The 21,607-nt window shown below is 34.1% G+C and overlaps 1 protein-coding gene across 4 annotated transcripts in view; it reads right to left on the reverse strand.

Moving 5' to 3' along the window:
* Positions 1-6,580: 6,580 nt before the first annotated feature.
* Positions 6,581-21,607, reverse strand: part of LOC118733196 (death-associated protein kinase related-like) — a 321,664-nt gene continuing 306,637 nt past the window's right edge. For all 4 annotated transcript variants that reach the window (XM_036462491.1, XM_036462490.1, XM_036462489.1 and 1 more), the window contains exons 3-6: positions 12,981-13,193; positions 12,725-12,900; positions 11,952-12,270; positions 6,581-10,367 (exon numbers count right to left, since the gene is read on the reverse strand). In XM_036462491.1, the coding sequence (XP_036318384.1) occupies positions 8,387-10,367; positions 11,952-12,270; positions 12,725-12,900; positions 12,981-13,193 (2,689 nt within the window). In that variant the 3' untranslated portion in view covers positions 6,581-8,386. The remainder of the gene's footprint in view (positions 10,368-11,951; positions 12,271-12,724; positions 12,901-12,980; positions 13,194-21,607) is intronic.

Genomic DNA, 21,607 nt, shown 5'->3' on the forward strand with positions numbered 1-21,607 from the left:
AAAAACCTCTTTGGAAAGATATTTTACATTCAAGGTGCGGCTGCTCAAGCAACTGCTTTCTGAAATTTCTCAATTTGTGAGCCTTTTGATTTACTTGGTAAAAGAAAACTAAATGGGCGTATTTTCATTTAAGTTAAACTTTATTTTTAAATTACATATTTAGTTTCGGTTTTTTTTTTTTATGAAAATTGTTCACTTATTTTTTTCCTGTGTTGTTTTATTTTTCAGAAATTTAATATTAAGTTAGTTAATTTTTGGTTTGCGAAGAAAATTGTTAAAAAATTTAAAAATATGCATGTCATCAATAAAAATAAGATATTTAAAAAAATAACATAATCAGCCTTATCGAGAGTTTCACGCGGAACAAATTAGCCCGAAATTTTTCCATCCGCCCGTAGTGAAAACACGGAAACGAAAAGTGAAAAGTGTAGCGGTTCGATGGAAAAGGAAACTCATGATAAGGTTGTTCAATAATGATTAATACTTACATATTTGCTTGCCTACATATCTATGTATATTAAGCCAATAAAACACGCAAATTTTTAACGTTTAATAACTTTAACATTTTATTTGGATTATCCTTTATGTATTTGTATTTATATATGTATAATTGAATTATCTTTGATCAGAATTTTTTTTTTTATCTAAAATTTAAAGTACTTATAATGAGATGAACACAATTTATCAGGTTAGTGAGGTGCAAGAAAAAGTTAGAGACAAACAAAACATGAAGACTTATGCTGAATTTTCATTATAATGACAAAAAATGTATTGCGATAAAAAAAATGCCATGTGGAAACAAACATAATGACTATTTTTATGAACGTAATTGCGCGGGTATTTTTTAATGTCCAACATTGTCATTAAAAATGTTGTCATTTAATGCCAGTGCAAATTCAGCTGCCATTCGAAGACAGACGAGAGATAAGTTGCATTTCTAAAGTAACGAAGCGTAGTGAAACGATCGCAGTAGACGTGCTGGTGCATAGCAAAATAAATTTTTTTTTCGCATCATTATTATTTCATTTAAATTTTCTGCTTCTAAGAGAAACTGAATCAATCCTGAAACACTGGCCTTTCCATGCAAATAACAAAGAACTAACTAAAGATCACAAATAATGGCTCCTTTTCTAATTTTGCCGATTGGGATGTAACTTTATTACTGAAAGAAAAAATGTTGATTCTCAAAGCGAATCAAAATATTTTGGGCTTGTTCGAAGTTCGTAATAAAAGCGGCAACACTGCAGCACCGATGATAATTTGCAACACTGTTGCAACTGCTCAAGTGATACAACATTGCTGGAATTTTACACCGAACGTCATAAGATTTCAAGGTGTGATACATCGTGCAGAAGGTATAAGTGAAAGACATTAAGATCGTGGATAAATTCATCGGTGATTACAGTTATTAATTTCATGGTAACTAAAATCTAATTCAGCAAAGCTAGAAATTGGGACATGAGCGCATTTTTTTTTTTTGAATTAGAGGTATACATATATTTAGTTTCTGTTTGTGAAAAAAGTATGTTAAGTTGCGGATGTAACGATTCGAGCTTAATATTATAAACCAAAAGTATTAAAGAGGGAATAGAAGGATTTTAAAAATTCTTTTACACTTATTCACGTATAAATTTTTGATATTTTACATTTATATGTATTTAAAAATATTTGTCAAATATTTTCTTTAGCGTTATTTATAGCGCAAAATAATACGACCTTAGCTAAAATGCGCAATAACAATTTTTTTGAAGTTCCTTTTAAAAATACTTTTGCTCAAATTGACATAAAACGCTATGCAAAAGTTTTTATGTACATATGAATGTATGTAAGTATGCCTGTTATCGATTAGGTTTTACTGATATCGCAATAGACATCAAAAGCTGCGAATTCAGTTAAGTTTTTTACAAATTAAATTTCAGTTGGCTCTTTTGTATTAAATAGTTTGGTTTTTCATAATTTGTGTAAGTTAGGGTGCATCACCAAAAAAAAGGTGCGCGTTTTCCACCGGAATTATTGAATTCATTATACATATTCTAAGACTTCCGTCAAAATATTTCGGAAAAATATTAAGATTTACGTGAAATACCTCCTTTCATCATTTTGATTCGGTCGCAAAAATGTTTAGGTAATTGTTTAGAAAAAGTATTTCTAAAACCCGATTTTATTAAAAAAAAACCATTTTTGTGAGGTATTTTCAAATGGGTTCAGCTCACGTAATTTTTAATATTTTTCCGAAATATTTTGGTACAGATTTTTTTTTTATCTGTATGGGGTGTGACGCACCCTAATACTTATACGTACTATATGCAATAAATTATTTATTTCAAATTTTTGGCGTGGAAAATTGAAATTCGGCTGCTTTAACGTTGCTATTTTTTTATATTTTTTTTTTATGAATTTACCTTTTTCTTTAGCAGCTGCCTAAAAATAAGCTCTACATAAAAAAAGTTCTTTTCAAATTAAATTTAACTATGTTTTTAGCCTTTGCTGCATACTCTTCGACGCGCTGTTCTTTGTAAATCTGTTTTTCAAAATTTTTGTATTAATATAATTTAACAAATAACACTGCCATAAGTAATTTTTCTCTTCTCTCTTCTTTCTTATAAACTTGCCAAGCTTTGTTATTACATGCAGACACTGATTTTTGAAAACACCCTTACATATTTATCTACTGATATTGTAAATTTTTTATTTTTTTTATCAATTTCACAAAACACTCATCAAGACTATAGATCCATTTATTTGGCATATCTTTGTAGCTTTTAATATTATACGATAATACATTCACATATTTTAGCAACATTTAAAACAAACTTGCACATCAGAACATACATATATACATACATTTATAAGTATATCGACCATGAAAACTCGCTTGTATATTTTCGAAATTTCTTAATTTTAATATTTTTGCTTTCTTTTCCAAAAAAGAATTTATAAAATCATTTATGTTGATGTTAAATACATACGCAATTATTGACTTATTCGAAACCTTGCGAAATTTAACGGCATTTGTATATAAATAATTTCGAAAATTCGTAAATTTGAAAAATTCATATTCGATGTGAGAACTTGCGTATTCAGCTCGTGAACTGAATTTTGTGCGTTCGTCGTTTCACATTTATTGTGTTTATTGTGTAATTTCCTGAATTTTGTATTGACTTTATATATACTACTATTTGACCGTAGGTAATTCTCAGCCGCTCTAAAAAAAATTTTGAATACCAAAGTTGTTACAAATGCCAAAAACATTTGGCTTGGCAGGCAATACATTTTCGAATATTGTATATATATAATATATTTTGAATTTTAAAGTGCTTTGAAGGTATCGAGTACTTTTGAGGATCGAGTTCTTTGGCATCGATACTTTTAAGCATCTGGTATCTTTGAGAGTATTACTTTCTTTAAATATAGTAGAAATCTCACAAACTATTAATCCCAAGTAACGTCAAATGAACTTTACTGGGTACAAGTATAGTACTTGAAAACTATTAAAACTTTAAATTCAGTTGAGTATAATCATTTATGAGTACCGGTTTATTTAGACAAAACTCAGTACTTTTAAGTATCTATACGACACATAATACTGACTGCTTTGAATCGATCCTGAGTATTTGTATCAAAGCGATGATTGGAACAGAGTATTTTTGAGTACTGAATACTTTCGAGTTCCTTTGTGAGTACTAAGCACTTTGGCGTACTCAGTATAGATACTTTTAAAAATCGGGTGCTGTCAATCCTTTTGAGAATCGATTTCAGAGTACTTTTGGTATCGATACTGCCCAACACTGCTATTTTACAACAGAATTTTGAAAGACCGATTCACATAAACACATACATATTTTAAGTTTTCGTATATTTAATTGACAATTAATCGCTGCTATCGTAATTATGCTTTTTTATTGTTATTAAATATGTAAGCATGTACCTACATTCATTTTCAACATTTTCATCTTATCTTATAAACGTCAGCATATCTATTTGTGAACATTTTCACTTTTTAACATTACCTAAAATTTTTGTATTACCGGATATAACGAGTTTGATATGTTTTTTTTTTTTTTAATTTCATTCGAATAAATCTATACAAATATTATTATTTTTTGACTTGCTTAACAGTCTTAAAATCTATGGCAAAGAGCTTACCACAAGCACATTTTTAATAAATATCTATATTTTTTCTACTTGTTCACATTAGTGAGGCCCATTTTCAGAGCACAGAGTTGACTCATATTCGGTAGTTAACTAACGATTTTCAGCACAAAAATTGAATGTTAACGCCGAATGTGAATTAGCTGTCCACTGTGCAAACGACGTTAGGAAATTAGATTCAAAATGAAGCAGAAGATTTACAGTACCTACGATTTCCATAGACAATTTGAACATCCTAACAATTAAACCCCAACATTTGCAACATACAAATATACTATACATAAGCACTTAATAAAATATACAATGTTTTTTCAAGCTAAATTTTATTTATTTTTTACAAAAATATGGTTCGTGCTATGCGATCACTGAATCCGATTTGCTACGTTCGTGGCTATTCGGATTCAGTGATAGCATCGGACTATGATGGATTCTGTGTTAGCCCAGGTTACAAAATTTCTGATTAAACAGCTAAACAATTTTATGAAAATTTATTCAATTTTTTTTAAATTTGTAAAAAGTTTGATTTTAATGGTTTTTTTAAAGCACCAACCATATTTTTATAAAAAAATAACAAAAAAAATTTGCTGAAAAGAAAACATTGTAAAAATTAAAAACAAAACACCATTCATCCAGTTTTGACCGCCAGTGCACATACCTGAAATACAAAATGACTTAGTCTATTTTACAAGAGAAGCAAAAAACATTGAAACATGCATAACTCCGTTACTTTTGCTACTAACACTTTCAAATTTTGAATAAATTTGTATTTAAATATATCCTACCAAAATCTGTAAAAAACGCAGTTTCGAAAAAAGTGTTGGCTAGGGCCTTTGTGAATTAAGGTAACGTTATGTAACTTCACTAACGATGTTTTCGTTTCTTCGAAAAAATGTTGCCCTTCCACACTGAAAAATATTTTTGATGTTGCACTCGACCCTATAAATGCGCCTGTTTAATATGGAAACCTATCCTTATCTAGCTCACACATTTCATAATATTGTCGCTTAAATCAGCCATCTGATTTTCAGGAAAACCATCTCCTCTGACAAAGTTGCAATGGTGAGAGATTGAGCCTTTTCTGCGTTACTACATAGAGTGTGCCATGTACGGAAGAAACATAGCATCGGGCACGACAAAAAGAAACGAAACCCCCATTTGAAAACATATAATTCAATTTAACCTTGATTTCCATTTCTGTGGCCTTTTGAAGTGAACCGTAAAGAAAAAAAAAAAAAAAAAATGTTTTCCATTGAAAAAAAAAAGTTTTCGGATGAGTATTTTTTTTGTTGGTCTGGAGCATGCGACGTATCATTATTGTCCATGAGAGAAGCAATATCGATCCCAGCGCCAACTATCAAGTAATTTTTTTTGATAAAATATTTCCTTTCGTGTATCTAATTTGAGCCAAATCGTATCGTAATACGGTTTTTAGAGATATCTCTACCATATACGCTGAAAAACGGCGAAAATTTTATTTATACAGGGGTGGAAAAATAAATAGGGACACGATATTTTAACCAATTTTTCCTTTTTTACTTTTCTTTATTTAATATTTATTATTTTTTTTTTATAAAATTATAGCTCGTTATCTAACAAAATACATATAAATTCACATTTGTGCAAAAATTATAAAAATTCTGCAAAACTGCACCTAAATTTTCAACATTTTAATCAGATTTTTTAAAATGTGCAGTTATATAGCCCACTAAATTTTAGTAAAATAGAATGCAAGTTTGAAGTTCCTAAAAAATCGCGTTGATTTTTGATAATTTTTATTCTGAATGTATTACGCACTTTTTTCCATACAAAAAAATTTTCGAACAAACTTTGTATGGAAGAAAATGCGTTTAAAAAAATTGCGATTTTTTAGCAACTTGAAACTTACACTTCATTGAACTAAAATTTAATGGGCTATAAAACTGCAAACTGCAAAAAATTCTAAAAAATCTGATTAAAAAGTTGGAAATTTAGGTGCAATTTTGCAGAATTTTTATAATTTTCGCACGAAGTTTGAAATATGAATTTATATGGTTTTTGTTAGATAATGAGCTATAATTTTATAAAAAAAAAATAATAAATATTAAATAAACAAAATAAAAAATTTCGGGTCACTATTTATTTTTCCACCACTGTAAGAAGATATTCGAACAAATGACTATAGAATTATGGTTTCCATAGACATAGATAATGCTGCTCCAATAATAAGTGCTTTCTTAAGATTCTTTAAAATTCTATATCGGAGCATAAATGCTTTAAATTCAAGCTTAAAGAGAAATTGTTAACGAGAACGAGTTCAGCTCAATAAAAAAATTCCAAACAACCCCAAGTGCTTAAAAGTGTTAAAATCAAGTGTGTTAAATTAAAGTTAAAATCATACCACCTTGTCGAAACCAAAAATTGTAACAGAAATAAAAACAAACAATATGTATTTATAATGCATTACCAAATATAATGGATTTATTTTATTCGTTTATGTGTTGTGTTGACAGAAAGTAGCCACATAGATTTTTTTATAACTATTAATTCAATTTCAGTTATTATCAATTATCATAACTCAATTAATTAGTAACTATTTGTCTACGATCGGCATATACTTAACAACAGCATTCGCATTTATATGGATGTAATTATTTAATTGAAGAATGCCGGTTTTAACTAAAAGTAAAAGTAGCTAAAGCTGTACATACATATGTACATATATAATTTCCTTTTAAATTTTTTTAGTTACCGAGTTTTATCATTTCTGCGATTGTTCAGAAAAAAGTTTGTAGAGAAAATGGTTATCGAACAAAAGAAAAAAAAAGCAATCAATAATTAGATAGAAAATTAAGTGAACCGCCTAAATCTCAGCTGCTTGGCAGAGCAGCGCAGCATAAGAAGACAGCCACGGCAGCGACACCAACAATTTGAAGCCCTAACAGCCAGTATAACCACTACTACAGGTATACACTTTTATATTTATTAACTAATTAACTAAGGCTCTTTCCTTTAATAAGAGCAGCAGCGCATGCTAGCAAAAACGCAAAAGCCACTGCTTTGCCATGCGCATTTCTTCAAATATTTAATTTAGTTTTATTTATTTATATAAAAACTAGAATATTGGGCATTTCTTTGCTGCAATTCACAACTTTAGCTTTAACTTCCAACAGTAATAGAAATATTACTTTTCACCATAAAATTTTTTATTCTATGCAAATTAATTGTGTTTTGATATGCGGAATTATATTTATTATAAAATAAAGGTTTCACAAAAATAAACCGACTTAGAGACTACAGCATTTTTTTTTTAATTATAAAAAATCGTAATCATAGCGTAAATCAACTAAATAAATTAAATAATAGAGAAGTAGCTGAACGTTCGTGTATGTGTGTGTGTGTGTGAATGGCTGAGAGGTTTTTTCTGAACATTTTTCAGTAAAAAAGTAGAAGGGCATACTGCAAGCAGCTGAATGCGTACGAATTAAGCGGAAGCTTTTGAATACAAACAGTAATAGTGCTGTTTATAAAAAAATAAACAGAATTGGACAAAACACTCATTGAAGAACCGCTATGCTTTAAATATTTGTTGGGAATAATGCATTCATACAAGTACATAGAAAGTCTTGTGCAACTGCCATATGTCATTCAATCATCATCCACCATATTGACCTAATTCAGATATCAACTTATCAATTTTACGCTACCAGTTTCGCAACTATTTCGTATCAATATAGTTTTTTGTTTTCATATTAAATAACTGTAAAGTTATAACACCTAACTAAATTAAGCTGCGTGCTACTAATTTCACGCACCGATTTACAGCGGCTTCTACTACGCTAAAGCGCGCATGCGTGTGCTGTGGTCATTTGGCATCAGCATCGGCCACTTGTGTGTGTGTTTCGTCAGAGGAGTTTAGAACGCATATTTTGCAACAATACTTATATTTATAAATATATTTTAGTTTAATCACTTTTTAAGCATTACTTTAACAAGACAGATTAAGTTTAAGAAAAAAAATAGTGGGCGGGAAAATATGCGCTCATATCTCCTTAATTGCGCACGCACACACAACCGCCTCAACCACCTGTTGCTGTTGCCACCAAGCAGCCAAGCTGCATAGCTACCTAAATATCTACAAGCTATTAGTTTGCGCTCGCTCGCCAGCCGCTTACACAGCATCCACGCAATACTACATACAACATAGAAATCGATTAAAGAAATTTCTGGCATTCCTGCGCGCACGGTTGGCCCTTAGCTAACAAATAATACCCTGATCCAAGCTTAAATTGTTGCCTGCAGCACTCTTCGCCGCCACATGCATGTGATGGTGGTGGTGGTGGTGATGATGGGGATGGGGTTGGGAGTGTGGGTGATGGTGTACGCCATTGACGTTATGATGATGATGATGATGATTATGAAGGTGTTGCTGCTGCTGATGGGTGCCAAGCAATAAAGCGGCAGTAGTAGTGGTGGTTGTCGTCGAGGAGTTGCTGCCATTAACGATGGCTGTTGCTGTTGCTGTAGCAGTGGTCGTGGCGTTAGTGTTGCTGTTGCCCATTTTATTACTCTTATTAGCGGCAATGTTGTTACTAGCTTTATTGGTGCTGTTGCCATTGCATGCCTTGGTATGTTTGCCGCCTGCGCCATCCATAGAATGCCTGCATCCGTTGGCGGCGGTGCCGTTCATTGACGCCGTCGTCGCTGGCGTCTTGCTGCCACCGTAGCTGATACAAAGCACGCAAGTCGATTTGTAGCTGGTTGGCATACTGCCACAGCGGGTATGCGCCACTGTTACATGTTTTACAGTCGTTGTGGGTTCAGAGGCGCGTCGGCCGTTGGTTATGGTGCTGCCAATTCCACTCTTATCAACATATTTTCTCATCGAATCCGATTTCTTTGCGATGCCGTTGCTCATTGGCGAAGACTTCTTGCTGCTGTTACTGTCACTGCTGGCGCCGTTCATTTGTGGTGATGTTGTATTGGCATGTTGCGGTTGCTGATTGGTTGATTGTGCCTCTTTAAGATGTGTCAATGCGTGCTTTTCCAAACTGCTCGGACTTGTGTTGCCACCTTCTAGTTGAAACTTTTTCACTAGCGCTTTCACAGAGGTGGGCGATGCCTCGGCGTTGGGTGCCTTACGTATTACTTTCGGGGTTGTAGGTGCGTCGGGGAAGAGGCAGTGTGTTGCTGTTGTGGTACTTATGTATTTTTCGTTATTAGCATTATTGCTATTCACATTCATTTGGCTACTGTTGCCACCATAGCCACCGCTGGGCAGTGTAAATGTGGCCACCACATTGGCGGCTGCTGCAACTCCCCCCGCTGTCGTCGTTGAAGTGCCCACATCACTGCTTGCAATCATTATTGTTGCTGTTGATGTGGCCGAAAGTGGCTTCTTCACCACGACACTCCCAATACCAGCTGTTGTCGGCGTGATTTTCTTGGTGGCCAAATATGTGTTCTCTTTATTGGAATCTGAAGATGAGTGCCGGCGTGCAGGTATCTGTAGGTGTTGTTGATGTGGCTTCTGCAACTGCTGCTGCGGTTGTTGGTGGTGCGGATATTGGCGGTGCTGAAGGCTGCTGTTGTACTGTAGCGGTATAGTTGTGGCACGCATTGCTGGCACCGTAACGATGGCGGTTGTTCTTTGTGTCGTTGTTGTTGTACTCCCGTTTGAAGCAGATTTTGTGCCATTAGAATATCTACCAGCAGAACCAGCGTTCGTGGTACTGTTGAAGCGCGCGCTGTTGCTTGTTGAATTGGCATTGCTGGCACTGCGTCCATTATATTTGCCATATCCATTGCTGCTGTTGCTGTTTTTGTATGTTGCTTGGCCATTCGTGATAACTGCAGGCGCAGGCGCAGGCTTGGATGGCTGAGCTCCCTCCTCCACTTCCTCCGTGTCGGATGATTCCATTTTGCTGCCGTTTGTACCATTTAATTGGTCAGCATCAATGCTTATGTTGACTTGTTCATCTTCACCGTCATCATGTGACATTTCGTTTTCATTCTCTACTTCATCCGCTCCCACTACATCCTCCTCCTCGTCCTCGTCCTCGTCCACCTCCTCCTCATCGTCGTCGTCGCAGACGTCATCTTCATCATCATCATCGGCTGCAGCTGTTGCTGAGTCGACTGTCGTTGGTTTGGTGATGTCTGTGAGGATTTGTCTATCGATGGAGCATTCGTCTTTCAACCAAATGTGCTCGAGACATCCTGCAGCGGTCATGCGATCACTGTAAAGTAAAGGAGAATAGAAATTAATGAAGAAAGTGATGGTGTGAAATATACAGAAAAATTGTTTACGACTACTATGGAAAATAAATTTAACAGGCTGTTGCTGTTTATACATTTTCCTTGGTAATTTTATTGGTACTATCGCAGGGACGTCATGTTAATAGTATGTAGTGAAAAAGCAATGGTTTGAATTTTAGAAAGTTATCTGCTTAGTCTTAAAACACCATACTCTTATCTAATGCTGCAGTCTGTTTGTTTGTTTTTATTATTTTCATGAGCGACAAAAGCTAAGCAAGTATACCGTAGTACTTTTAAAAAGGCGTCCACATGAACGAAACAGAGTCCATATAGGACAAAATTTTTGAGAAATAACAACGAGAGAGAGAAAATTGTAAACTGTCATTATTGAAGACGTTATGCACAAAAAATCACGTGCATGGAGAATGTACATATTAACTTGGAAATTTATTTTCTATTTGGTCAAACTAACTAAACGATCGATCAAAAAATATGACCGTCGATCAACTTTAGGAAAGACCATAAAATTTAGGCTCGCGTGAGTAATGAACTCGATCTGAATGCCTCATATAATGTATGTTATATTAGGATGCATCATAAAAAAAAGTTGCGGTTTTCCACAGGAATTATAAAATTTATTATATTTTAAGACTTCCGCCAAAAAATTTCGAAAAAAAAAAATTAAAATTTACGTAAGCTAGACCAACTTGAAAATACCTCAAAATATCACATTATTTTAATTCCGTTGATAAAATATTTAAACATTTTTATGCAGACATCTTAAGCTTAAGCTCTTCTGTCATCTGAGGTGATGTTATATAAAAAATATTTCGAAAAACGAATATTTCAAGGTGCCAAACTTCAAAATATCTGGCAAGAGATGTTATTTTCCTTACGATTGAAAACCGGTTTAGCATACATTTCGGCACTTAAAAGCCTAAAACTATCAACCGATGTTCAGTCTTGAGCCAATGGTTGCTTTATAAAATAGTATCTTAAAAAATCGCCTATATTGAAAAAAGGCGAAAAAGAGAGGGATTATTGTGTTTGCTGGACGAATACACACAGATTTCTAAAATTTTATAAATTGATATATGCACCCTTCGAAAGGCCTAAGTTTTTTCTTTCTTAAACCGGTGAGAAACTGAAAATCAGTTTGAGAAGTTTTTAAATATGTAAGGTTCGGAAAACAGGATTTTTAACCGTAAGCCAAGATTTTTGGAGTCTTTGGCAAATTTCATATTTCGACTCTTAATTTAATCGACAGATCTGCCAGGAACTTAATACCACTTCCCACTTTTGTAGCACTATGTTATATATAAAAATTCTCACTCAAACTCACGTAAATCGTAATATTTTTCCGAAATATTTTGGCGGGAAGTCTTAGAATATAATAAATTTGATATTTCCGTGGAAAAACAGTACCAACTTTTTTTTTGTATGGAGAGTGATGCACCCTAATGTACATTATATTTAGATGCGCAACGCCATTACATTTATTTCGCTACTATGCTGGCGCAACTCTATTTCTACTTCTACTCTTACTCCAACTCTAATCAACTTACTTTGGCTTTATTCGCAAGGCGCGACGTATGAAATCAATTGCCACAGCGGACACTCCGCCAAACAGTTTGTCCGGAAATGTCAGTGCACATTGCGATATGTTGAGGAACGTTTCCTGTTTTGTTTCGCCACCGAAAGGCGAAAAACCGGACAGTAGCACATACGCCAATACGCCCACCGACCAAATGTCTGTCAACAATGAGAGCGGTTCGTATTGCAACACCTCGGGGGCAACATAATCCGGTGTGCCGACAATCTCACGCACATTTGTGCCTTCGGCAACGACACGAGAGATGCCAAAATCGCACAGTTTTAAACCATCTGTAATATAGCAAAAGGAGGAAGCACAAAATAGTATAAATTTCGTTTACTAGTAAAACAATTTGTATGCACGATATACAGTTGCCCACAAAATAATAGGAGTGCGGTATATTGAAGGGTTTTTCCTTTGCTTGTTAAATGTTTCTTAATTTTTTATAAAGTATAGCCATTATCTAACAAAAACCTTAAATCCAAATTTAAAATTTTGTTCAAAAAAATAAAATTTCGCCAAATTTTCGAACTTCTTATCCCGAATCAACGGTTTTTGTTGCCTATACTAAAATGTAATGGGCTATAAAGCGCCATACCTAAAATTTTTCAATTTGTTGAATTTTCATCTTTCAAGAGATCAAAAAAAATAAAAAATAAAGATCAAACAAACAAATGAAAACTAGTTAAAATATCACACTCCCTATTATTTTGTGGGCAACTGTATGTATGCAAATATACTCACCTTCAATGCGCTCACCAGTGAGCAATATATTTTGTGGCTTCAGGTCGAGATGTGCAATCGAACGTTTGTGCAAAAATTGTAATGCTTTAAGTACTTCGCGCATGCAATAGCGGGCATGTGCCTCACTGAGGCATTCCTCATTGTCTAGAAATGTTTGTAGTTCACCACCGGTTGCTCTAGAAATATTGAATTTGTATTAGAATTACATACATTGGGTTTTTTTTTTAAATATTTTTTCATTGACTCTTCCACTTACAGTTCCAGCAGCAACGCCGTATCGGAGCGTGACTCGTGCACCGCATTTAATTTGACAATGTTGTCGGCGCCATCGCATAGCATTAGCACAGCGATCTCATGTTTGATCTCCTTATCTGAGGATTGAGCGCGTCGGCGTCGTTTTAGAAATTTGGCAGCAAAATGTACACCAGAATTTTTGTGTATAGCGCGACGTACAGCAGCGAATTTGCCTCTGCAAAAAAAGAAACAAAAAAAAAAAATTATAGAAAAATATATAGCATGTGCGTACATAGTTATAAAAGCCTAGGATTTCATTAAAAAACTTGTATAATATACGTAGACTTTTGATAAAACGACTTGATTCTAGAATTTCGATGTACGTGATTAGCCAGTAGGTGGATTATTGTATAGGAACGCAGGTAAGCTTTTTGTCAAATATCCACAGACATTTGGTTGTATTTATGGTTTTACGATAAAGTACGTTATTGCCTCGAAAAAAAGCAGACAACTATAATACCGGGACCAATATGTAGGTTTAAATTAAAAGGTATTCGGGTACATGGAAGCATTTAACTCCCTTGACGGAAGTAATTACAGTGGTGGAAGAAATAATAGAAAATTTTTACTTTGACCAGTTTTGGCTATATTACTTTGTTTATTCGATGTTTAATGTTTTTGTATAAAAGTCTAACGCAATATACATATAACACCCACTATATAAATCCATATTTCAAAGTTTGTACAAAAATTATAAAAATTCAACAAATTTTAACAAAATCCCCCGAAAAATTCAAACTTTTCAATCAGATTTTTTTCGAAAAAGTTTGGATACGCAGTTTCATAGCCCATTAAATTTTAGGAGGTAAAAGTGCAAACCGCAAGACGCTAGAAAATCGCATTGATTTTTATTTCTTCCACCACTGTATATCCAAGTACCGTGGGTACCAGGCTTCAAAGACAGACAAGTCAAACAAGTCTATCCGGCCGAAATGAGACTTTCCTGCCGCTAAGGTCCAAATGCAATAAAAAATAAAGCTCAGAAAGAGAAAATATCAATGAGGGAACGCTAAAAGGGACAACGACAGGCAAAGTGCTTACTTGGCGAATGAAGTTTGAAAATATTCCACTTTTAACCCATCATCCAGAAAAAGAAAATGCAGAGGAAACGGCAATCTGCACAAAAAAGGTACTTTGGAAATGATAACAGCCGCTTTTGGAACTCGTCCAAAGCAACACCATCGCATCTTTTAGTCAAGTGCGATGACAGTAGACGTAAGAGTAGTTTAGTGAGGCCACAGTTTTTGAGCACATTTACATCCTAAACCAATAAGCTCATCTGAAGTTTATGTGGGACTTCGGTTTAGACCACCCTTCCCCTTTTAAAATGGAGGAAAATGTTTTTTGATTGGAAAATTCAAAAATTTGATATACCCTGTCGGGATGCTCAATATTTTCTTTTGTTTGAAACTTTTTTCTAGGAAAAACGTGTCCTGGACTTCTAAAATAAACGAGTTTTTATTGGCAAACGAAAAAATAGCCACCCTCGATTCGCTACTTATGTGCTCGCTATGTTTGAGTTCCGCTCGCTTAACGAAACATTTTGTGTGTGAAAGCAACAACAAAATTAGCTACCAACGATGGACGGTGGGTGGCATGTACCTCATTAATATCATTCGTTTCGCCACTCGCCAAGTGTTGGCAAATCCATGGCGGCTAATATGAATCAGCAAGTCGGGAATGCGTTTCTTTTGGGCATATTACTGACTTCCAGTTTCGACCTGAGGTTCATTGTTTTAACCGGAAGTCTAATCCAGAAAAAAGTTTCCTACAAAATATGTTCAACAATTTTTATTGAGCTCGAGGCCGTTTTTAATGAAAACTTATTGTGGAAAAGCAACAATAATTTGAAAAAATGGTAGAAGTGATAGCTATTTCGGAAATCACCACATTTCCTCATCAGACTTCTTTCAGTAGGATTCGAACCGACTACCTGTAGAAGCTACTCAGCAGATGCATGAGAAGGCGCCCCAAATTTGCGGGAAATCACTTCCTCGAGAGTTTAGACAGCTTAGAGGAAACTCCATTAGAGAGTCTACTAGAATTCGGCAAAAAATGGGGATGGTTTAAATATATGTAGCGATAGGTCTGACTCCTGGGCGTTAAGGGCCTGTGCGGTCTAAGAGAGAAGTATTTAACCGGAGCTGTTCGTCTAACCTAACCCTCTATGTATAGGTTCGTGATTGAGATACCTTGGTTCCAAATAGATCTTAAGCCCCAACTTTTCTTGAAACGAGTTAACCAGTATGTTTATTCGATGAAGTGGTAACTCTATCGCCAAAGAAGCAATAAGGGCCGTTTTTACAACAGACAACCAACCACACCACTTTTTATGGAGTAGGTACCATATTAAACCTCAGGCAAGCATTTTATTAGAGCTGAGAGCTTTTAAGCCGGTTGCAACGCCAAGAGGTGCATTTGCTAGAAACCATTAGCTGTACTTTTGTTTCTGACAGCCATAAAGTAAAACTGAAATATGAGGTACCAAAAATATATGAAAAAAAAAATTAACTACACAAAACCTTAATTTTCCCCTACTTTACAAATATAACAAGTTACTCTGTTCTGTGCTATAGCATGAGATTTGGAGTTCATACCAACATAGGCGCATGTACACATACATACATAAAACCATGCGTGCTTACTTTTATAACGGTCTGGGGGCGCATGACGAATGACAGCAGTCACCAGACAGCATAGTCCAGTTTTGGATGGGCTGGACGCAGTACTCAGACACAACAAACGGGCACATTTCATTTTGCCGGACGATTTGCTTTAAATGTCAATGCTTGCATTTATAAGTGGAGTTTTTTTCTTAATGGTGGCGTTAGGCTGTAGCATAAATGGTGGCATAAATTGTAGAGTTTATTGTAGAGGTGTGAAAGGCGGACGGACATTTTTCACGTTTTTTTGTCGTGCGTACACTTACAGCATTAAGTAGTAGTTTGTGATGATAGTAATAAGAACAATAACAACAACATGCCCGTGAAACTTGTAAGCATGACGCATAATAATGTGCAACGCAACGCAAAGCAGCACAATGCAATTGTCACAGCGACGTTGATGAACCAATAAAATTAAAAACACCAGTGGAACTTATTGTGTTATAGACAAAGTGCTAGGTGTTCGTGCCAATAATAAAAGCCAGAGCAACGACTAGCTTCCGGCACTATACGAATAGTAATAAAACGTTTTTAGTTGGTATACTATAAAATTCTAGATTAAAGTTTGAAAACGTGGTATAAGTGCAAAATATGTACATTCCTCAGACTGAAAAAAAAATTATGGGGATCGATAGAGGTCCTAGTGCTGACCATAAAGGTATATTTTTTTTTTGAGGGGGAAATAATAACTGGTGTTATTGAAGGTCAAAGTACACAGTTTTCAATTTCTTTTAATTAAAAAAACAAAAAAAACTACTTTATTCATTGAAAATATTTTGATACATACAGTGGTGCAAATATAAATAGGCACTCGACATTTTAACAAGTTGTGTCTATTTTTCTTTGGTTTATGTTTTGTTTGAAGTGTTAAAAGTATAGCTCATTATCTAACAAAAGACATATAAATTCATATTTCAAACCTTGTGCAATAATTATACAAATTCTGCAAAGTTGCATCTAAATTTTCAAATTTTCAACCAGATTTTTTATACATTTTTTTATATTTATTAAATTTTAGTATGACAACGTGTAAGTTTTAAGTTGCTGAAAAGTCGCTTTGATTTTTGGCAACATTTTGCACGTATTTTCTTCCATACATAGAGTGTGCGAAAATTTTTTTCTATGGAAATAAATACGTAATAGTCAGAAAAAAATTATAAAAAATCGACACGATTTTTTAGCAACTTCGAGCGTTGACTTTATTATGCTAAAATTTAAAACTGCATACTCAAAAAAATTCTAAAAAATCGGATTAAAAAGTTGAAAACATATATGCAAATTTGCAGATTTTCGATCATTCTTGCCCAACGCTTCACATATGAATTTACATTTATGATTTTTGTAAAAATATAATAAATGTTAAACCAATAAAAGAAAGTGGGGCAAAATTTTTTATAATGTCGCGTCCCTATTTGTTTCCCCCCCGTGTTTTATGTTTCCTGTAAAGCTTATGAGAAAAAAAGTTTTTATAATTACAAAATTTGATAAAAAATGATTTTTTTCAAATCACGTCTCAAAAAATGGCTCAATAATGCCCTACTTCAGAATTTCGTTCAAGAACGCCCATCTAAGAATTTTATTGAAAAACGTCCTATCTCAAAGGAAAATATATTGAAATTATGTTAATGTAGGGCGTTTTTGAAGTTGCAGCTGAGATAGGGCCTTTCGAGATAGGTCGAACTTCCACTCAGCCGCCAATAAATAAAAATTAGCAAACCAGATATTTTTCAATTAAAGAAAATTAAAATTTTACGTGTTGATTAAGGGTTGAGATATTGAGTGTGCTCTTAGCTGGGGGCGAAGGCCTAAACATTCTTTTATAAAATTTTGTATTATAATTATAATATGTATATTAATATGTATTGAAAATTTGGAATAATAAATTGCGCGATTGTTCAAATGTGACGCGGTGTATATCAAATTAAAGTTCGATTTACACCTTTTCTAACCATATTATTTATGTATATGTGTACATATAACGTTAATGAAGCGATTTTTACGAAAAATATTGTTTTTTATAAAAACTTGTCTTTTTTATAGTTTTTTTTTCAATAAAGAATAAAATTTATACAAATCAGTATTTTATTACTTTTCCTAAAAATCCTTTAAATATCTTTAATGGTTTACGAGATATTCAAGTTAAAATTAATTTTAATTTTTTAATTAATTTTTTTACCGTGAATAAAGAAAATTGAGAAATTCATTTTTTTACAACAAATTTCTCTATACAGCCCACTATTTTTTCCAAATCACGCTGGCTCAACTCCAAATCTTTACATCAAAGTAATTTTTTCAGGTGAAAATGTTAATGGGCCAAACTACTGTACTAACAATTTGTCACGCAGTTAGTGTTATCAGTAACGTTAAGTACTCTAGTGGTTCACAATAATTATCGTTTCTAAAAAAAAGAAATAAAAAAATAAAATAATTATGGAACATTTCTCCAGGCAAGGCCACAAAACTAGCACCATAGGAACCTGGACGAGCCGCTAATTAGAAATTTTAGTAAGTCCCAACGTACATGTAATAAGCACAAACAAGCAAGATATAGTACAGTTTTTTGTGGTTAGCTACGAGGACGCATCAATAAGTCCGTGACTTTTTAAATTATAATTATAATATTTTTAGTTTAAAAACGATTTATTCTTCAACATACGTAGTATGCACATAGTTAAACAATTCATCCAGGATTTACATATACACCCCTATTGCGAGAGTCGCCTGCTAGTAGATAAACGACTATTATTCGATTATCGCTTTTCTACGGTATTGTGGATGTCGATATCTCGTTCAAATAAGCGACTGTGAATATTTTAAGTCGCTCATCCTTCTGCAACTGTTTGTTCATTTATTGAACGAGAAAACGGCATTGGTAATACCATGGATAGTCTATAATCGACTAAAAGTGGTTTATCTACTACTAGTCGACACTCGCAATAGGGGTGATAGTGTTAAGAACACGCTTTTTTAGGCTCGAAATATAATTATTATATTACGAGGGGAGGCTGAGTCTATGTACCTCTAAGCATAATTAATGTCTTGTGCTGCGTGTCCCTAATTGCTAATATCCTTAGTTGTATAAATATAGAATTTCATGTCATTAACATCATTACGCTTTCAGTAATTGAGCCGTAAATATCCCCAGCTGTTATGAAATTCCTCTTAAAGAAGAACAAAACGCCGAAGGAAATATCTGATGAGAAGTCTCCGTGTATGGGAAGTCTGGACCTTCATTTACCACCATCAAACGTTGGAGCCGAGAAATCAAGCATGGCAGGGAGTCGCTGGAAGCTTACCCCAGGTTTTTTTTTCATTCTGTTTATCGACTATCTTCCTAAAAAACTACAATGTGGCTATTATGCCACATTATCGACAAAAGTGCCTCAAGTGGTTGTCGAGAAACGGAGAGGCCAAGGAAGTCCTGTTTTTGCAAAACAATGCAGCCGCGCAACCTGCGCGAGTTGCAAGGCGTGCCCTGGCCAAGACAGGATTTGAAGAAATCAAACGCCCACCATACAGTTCAGACGTGGACCCCAGCTATTAATTTCTGTTCCCCAATTTTAAGGAAAACCTTCGAGGACGAATATTTTCGAGTGAAGAAGAAATGAATGCGGCAGTAGACGAGCATTTTGAAGACAAAGACGCCGAATATATTTTCACTGGGTTAAAAGTCCTTTATGATAAATGTATAAAGTGTATTGCAGTAGAGGGAGATTATAAATTTTTTTACGTTTCTAACGTTTACGTTTCTACGCTATTTTAATACCTTAGGCTCGAAACTTTTTCAGCTTGCCCTCGTATGAACATACAAACGTGCGTTGGCTCATATCCATATGTAGTGTCCATTTAAGCTTGCCAGACACCAGCACAAAGAAGCAGCCGGGCTAGGAAAACAACTAGCGCTTAAACGGATGTGTACGTTTTGTCTGGACGTGTCGACTTGGGCGTGAGTAGCCAGCAGCCCGCCCGGTTTTAGTAGCTGTGGCGCCGACGACATCCATTCATTGATAGAACACTACAACGCTGCACTATGCATAATAGAGGCTACATCAGCGCAATAACAAAGTCGATTGACTGCCTGCTCGCTTGCGTGTTTGGAATGATGAGTGAGGCGTGCTTTGGCACTAACAGGCTTAATAATGAACGCTAGCTGTTTTGTGTTGTTTTCTTTTTTGATTTATTCTACATAAATGCTAACACACACACACACGGTAGTACTATGTAGAGATGCATACTGTAAATAGCGGTGAAATGCATGCATGCTGTGCATTGGATACTTGCTAGAAGAAGGTAGAGTAAGGATGCGTGTTAGTGCCACGGTAGCAGCTGTTAGCACGCTCATACATACATTGCAGATGCAGAATTCTCAATTTGGTGACAATTTATGACCGAAGGGAATTCAGCACGTATGTAAGTCCAATATTATTAGTACGGGTATTAGAGGTGCACAACAGATGCGATGCTTCGTGGTCGTTGGTACTCAACTCGAGCATTGGATGCTCTCTGCTCTTGGTTGCTATGTACATATGTACGTACAAACATACATATGTATGTATGTATGTAGTTGTTGATAGTGGCTAGCTAGCAGCTGCCTTTTATTTGCTAACATTGTGAGCTGCTGATTTGTTGTTGATTGGTCTGCAGGTTTGGTTTGACGCAAATATGGCTTTAGTCACGCAAGTTATTTGAAAGCATTTGTGTAAATTATGTTGAATTTGGTGAATTTAAATTTTCACTCCAGGAAATCGATGCATTTTCGCATTAGGGCCAAGATTGTTGCTTGTAATAGGAATATACAGTCACTCACAGAAGTATTCTTAATTTAGTTATATTCACAATATTCAAAATATTTTTTCGTTCTATAACAAAAACCATATATGTAAGAAATCAATCTTGCAAACTTTGTACAAAATTCACAAAAATTAATCAAACTTGAAAAAAATGTATAAAACTTTAAAATTTTTTATTCTGAATTTTCAGAAAATTTTCGAGTATGCAGTTTTGTAGCGAATTCAATTGAAATAAGAAATAAGTTAAAAAAAAAATTAATAAAAAAAATTATAAAATAAAGCTTTTTAAAAGCTAAATGATTATGGAAAAAATGTTTCTCTTTAAAACAATAAGATATAAAAATTAAAAGAAAATTATATTAAAAAAAACAAGTTCCGAAATATTAAGTAAATATTTTGATTTGTAATAAAAGAAAAAAAATTAAATTAAAAAAAAAATTAAGTTTCTAAAAGATAAATAAAAAAATCCTTTTCTTTTTAAAATAATAAAATCTAAAAATTTAATTATGAGAAGATAAAGTTAGTTTCTAACAATTACAGTAAGAATATTAAATAAACTTCTAAAAATAATGTATATTTTTTCTTTTTAAAATAATGAAATCCCCAAAATTAAAGTAAAATTAAACTACAAAAAAAAAAATAGATAAATAAATAAAAATTTCGTGTCTGTTCAAAACGAAAAAAGCCTTCTAGTGCCCCGTTCTGTGCCTCGCTTCTAGTCGTACCCTGTCAGATACATACATATGTACATTAGGGTGCATCACTCTTTTTCATTGGAGTTATAAAATTCCTGTATTTAAAGATGTTCGCCAAATCTCTAAATCGATTTGAAAATACTTTCATAAATCTCATTATTTTGATTCCGTTGATAAAATATTAAAATATTTGTATGCAGATCTTTTAAGCAGGGACCGAGAAGGCGTTCCGGTTTCATTAAACTCTGCACGATAACCAAAAGGGGAATAAAAGTATTAGGAGCAGTTTGAGCGGGAACAAACTGAGAACAAAAGGTTCGAGAACATTTCCTTGAAAAAAACGAAATGCGAACAAAACGTTCTCAAGAAGAACTGAATGAGAACGAAACTATCGGGAACGTTTCCAAAGAGACTGAAATGCGAACGAAAGTATCGATAACG

Source organism: Rhagoletis pomonella, unplaced genomic scaffold, assembly GCF_013731165.1.
Source record: "Rhagoletis pomonella isolate Grant_MI unplaced genomic scaffold, Rhpom_1.0 Rhpom_scaffold_00002, whole genome shotgun sequence".
Classification (NCBI taxonomy): domain Eukaryota; kingdom Metazoa; phylum Arthropoda; class Insecta; order Diptera; family Tephritidae; genus Rhagoletis; species Rhagoletis pomonella.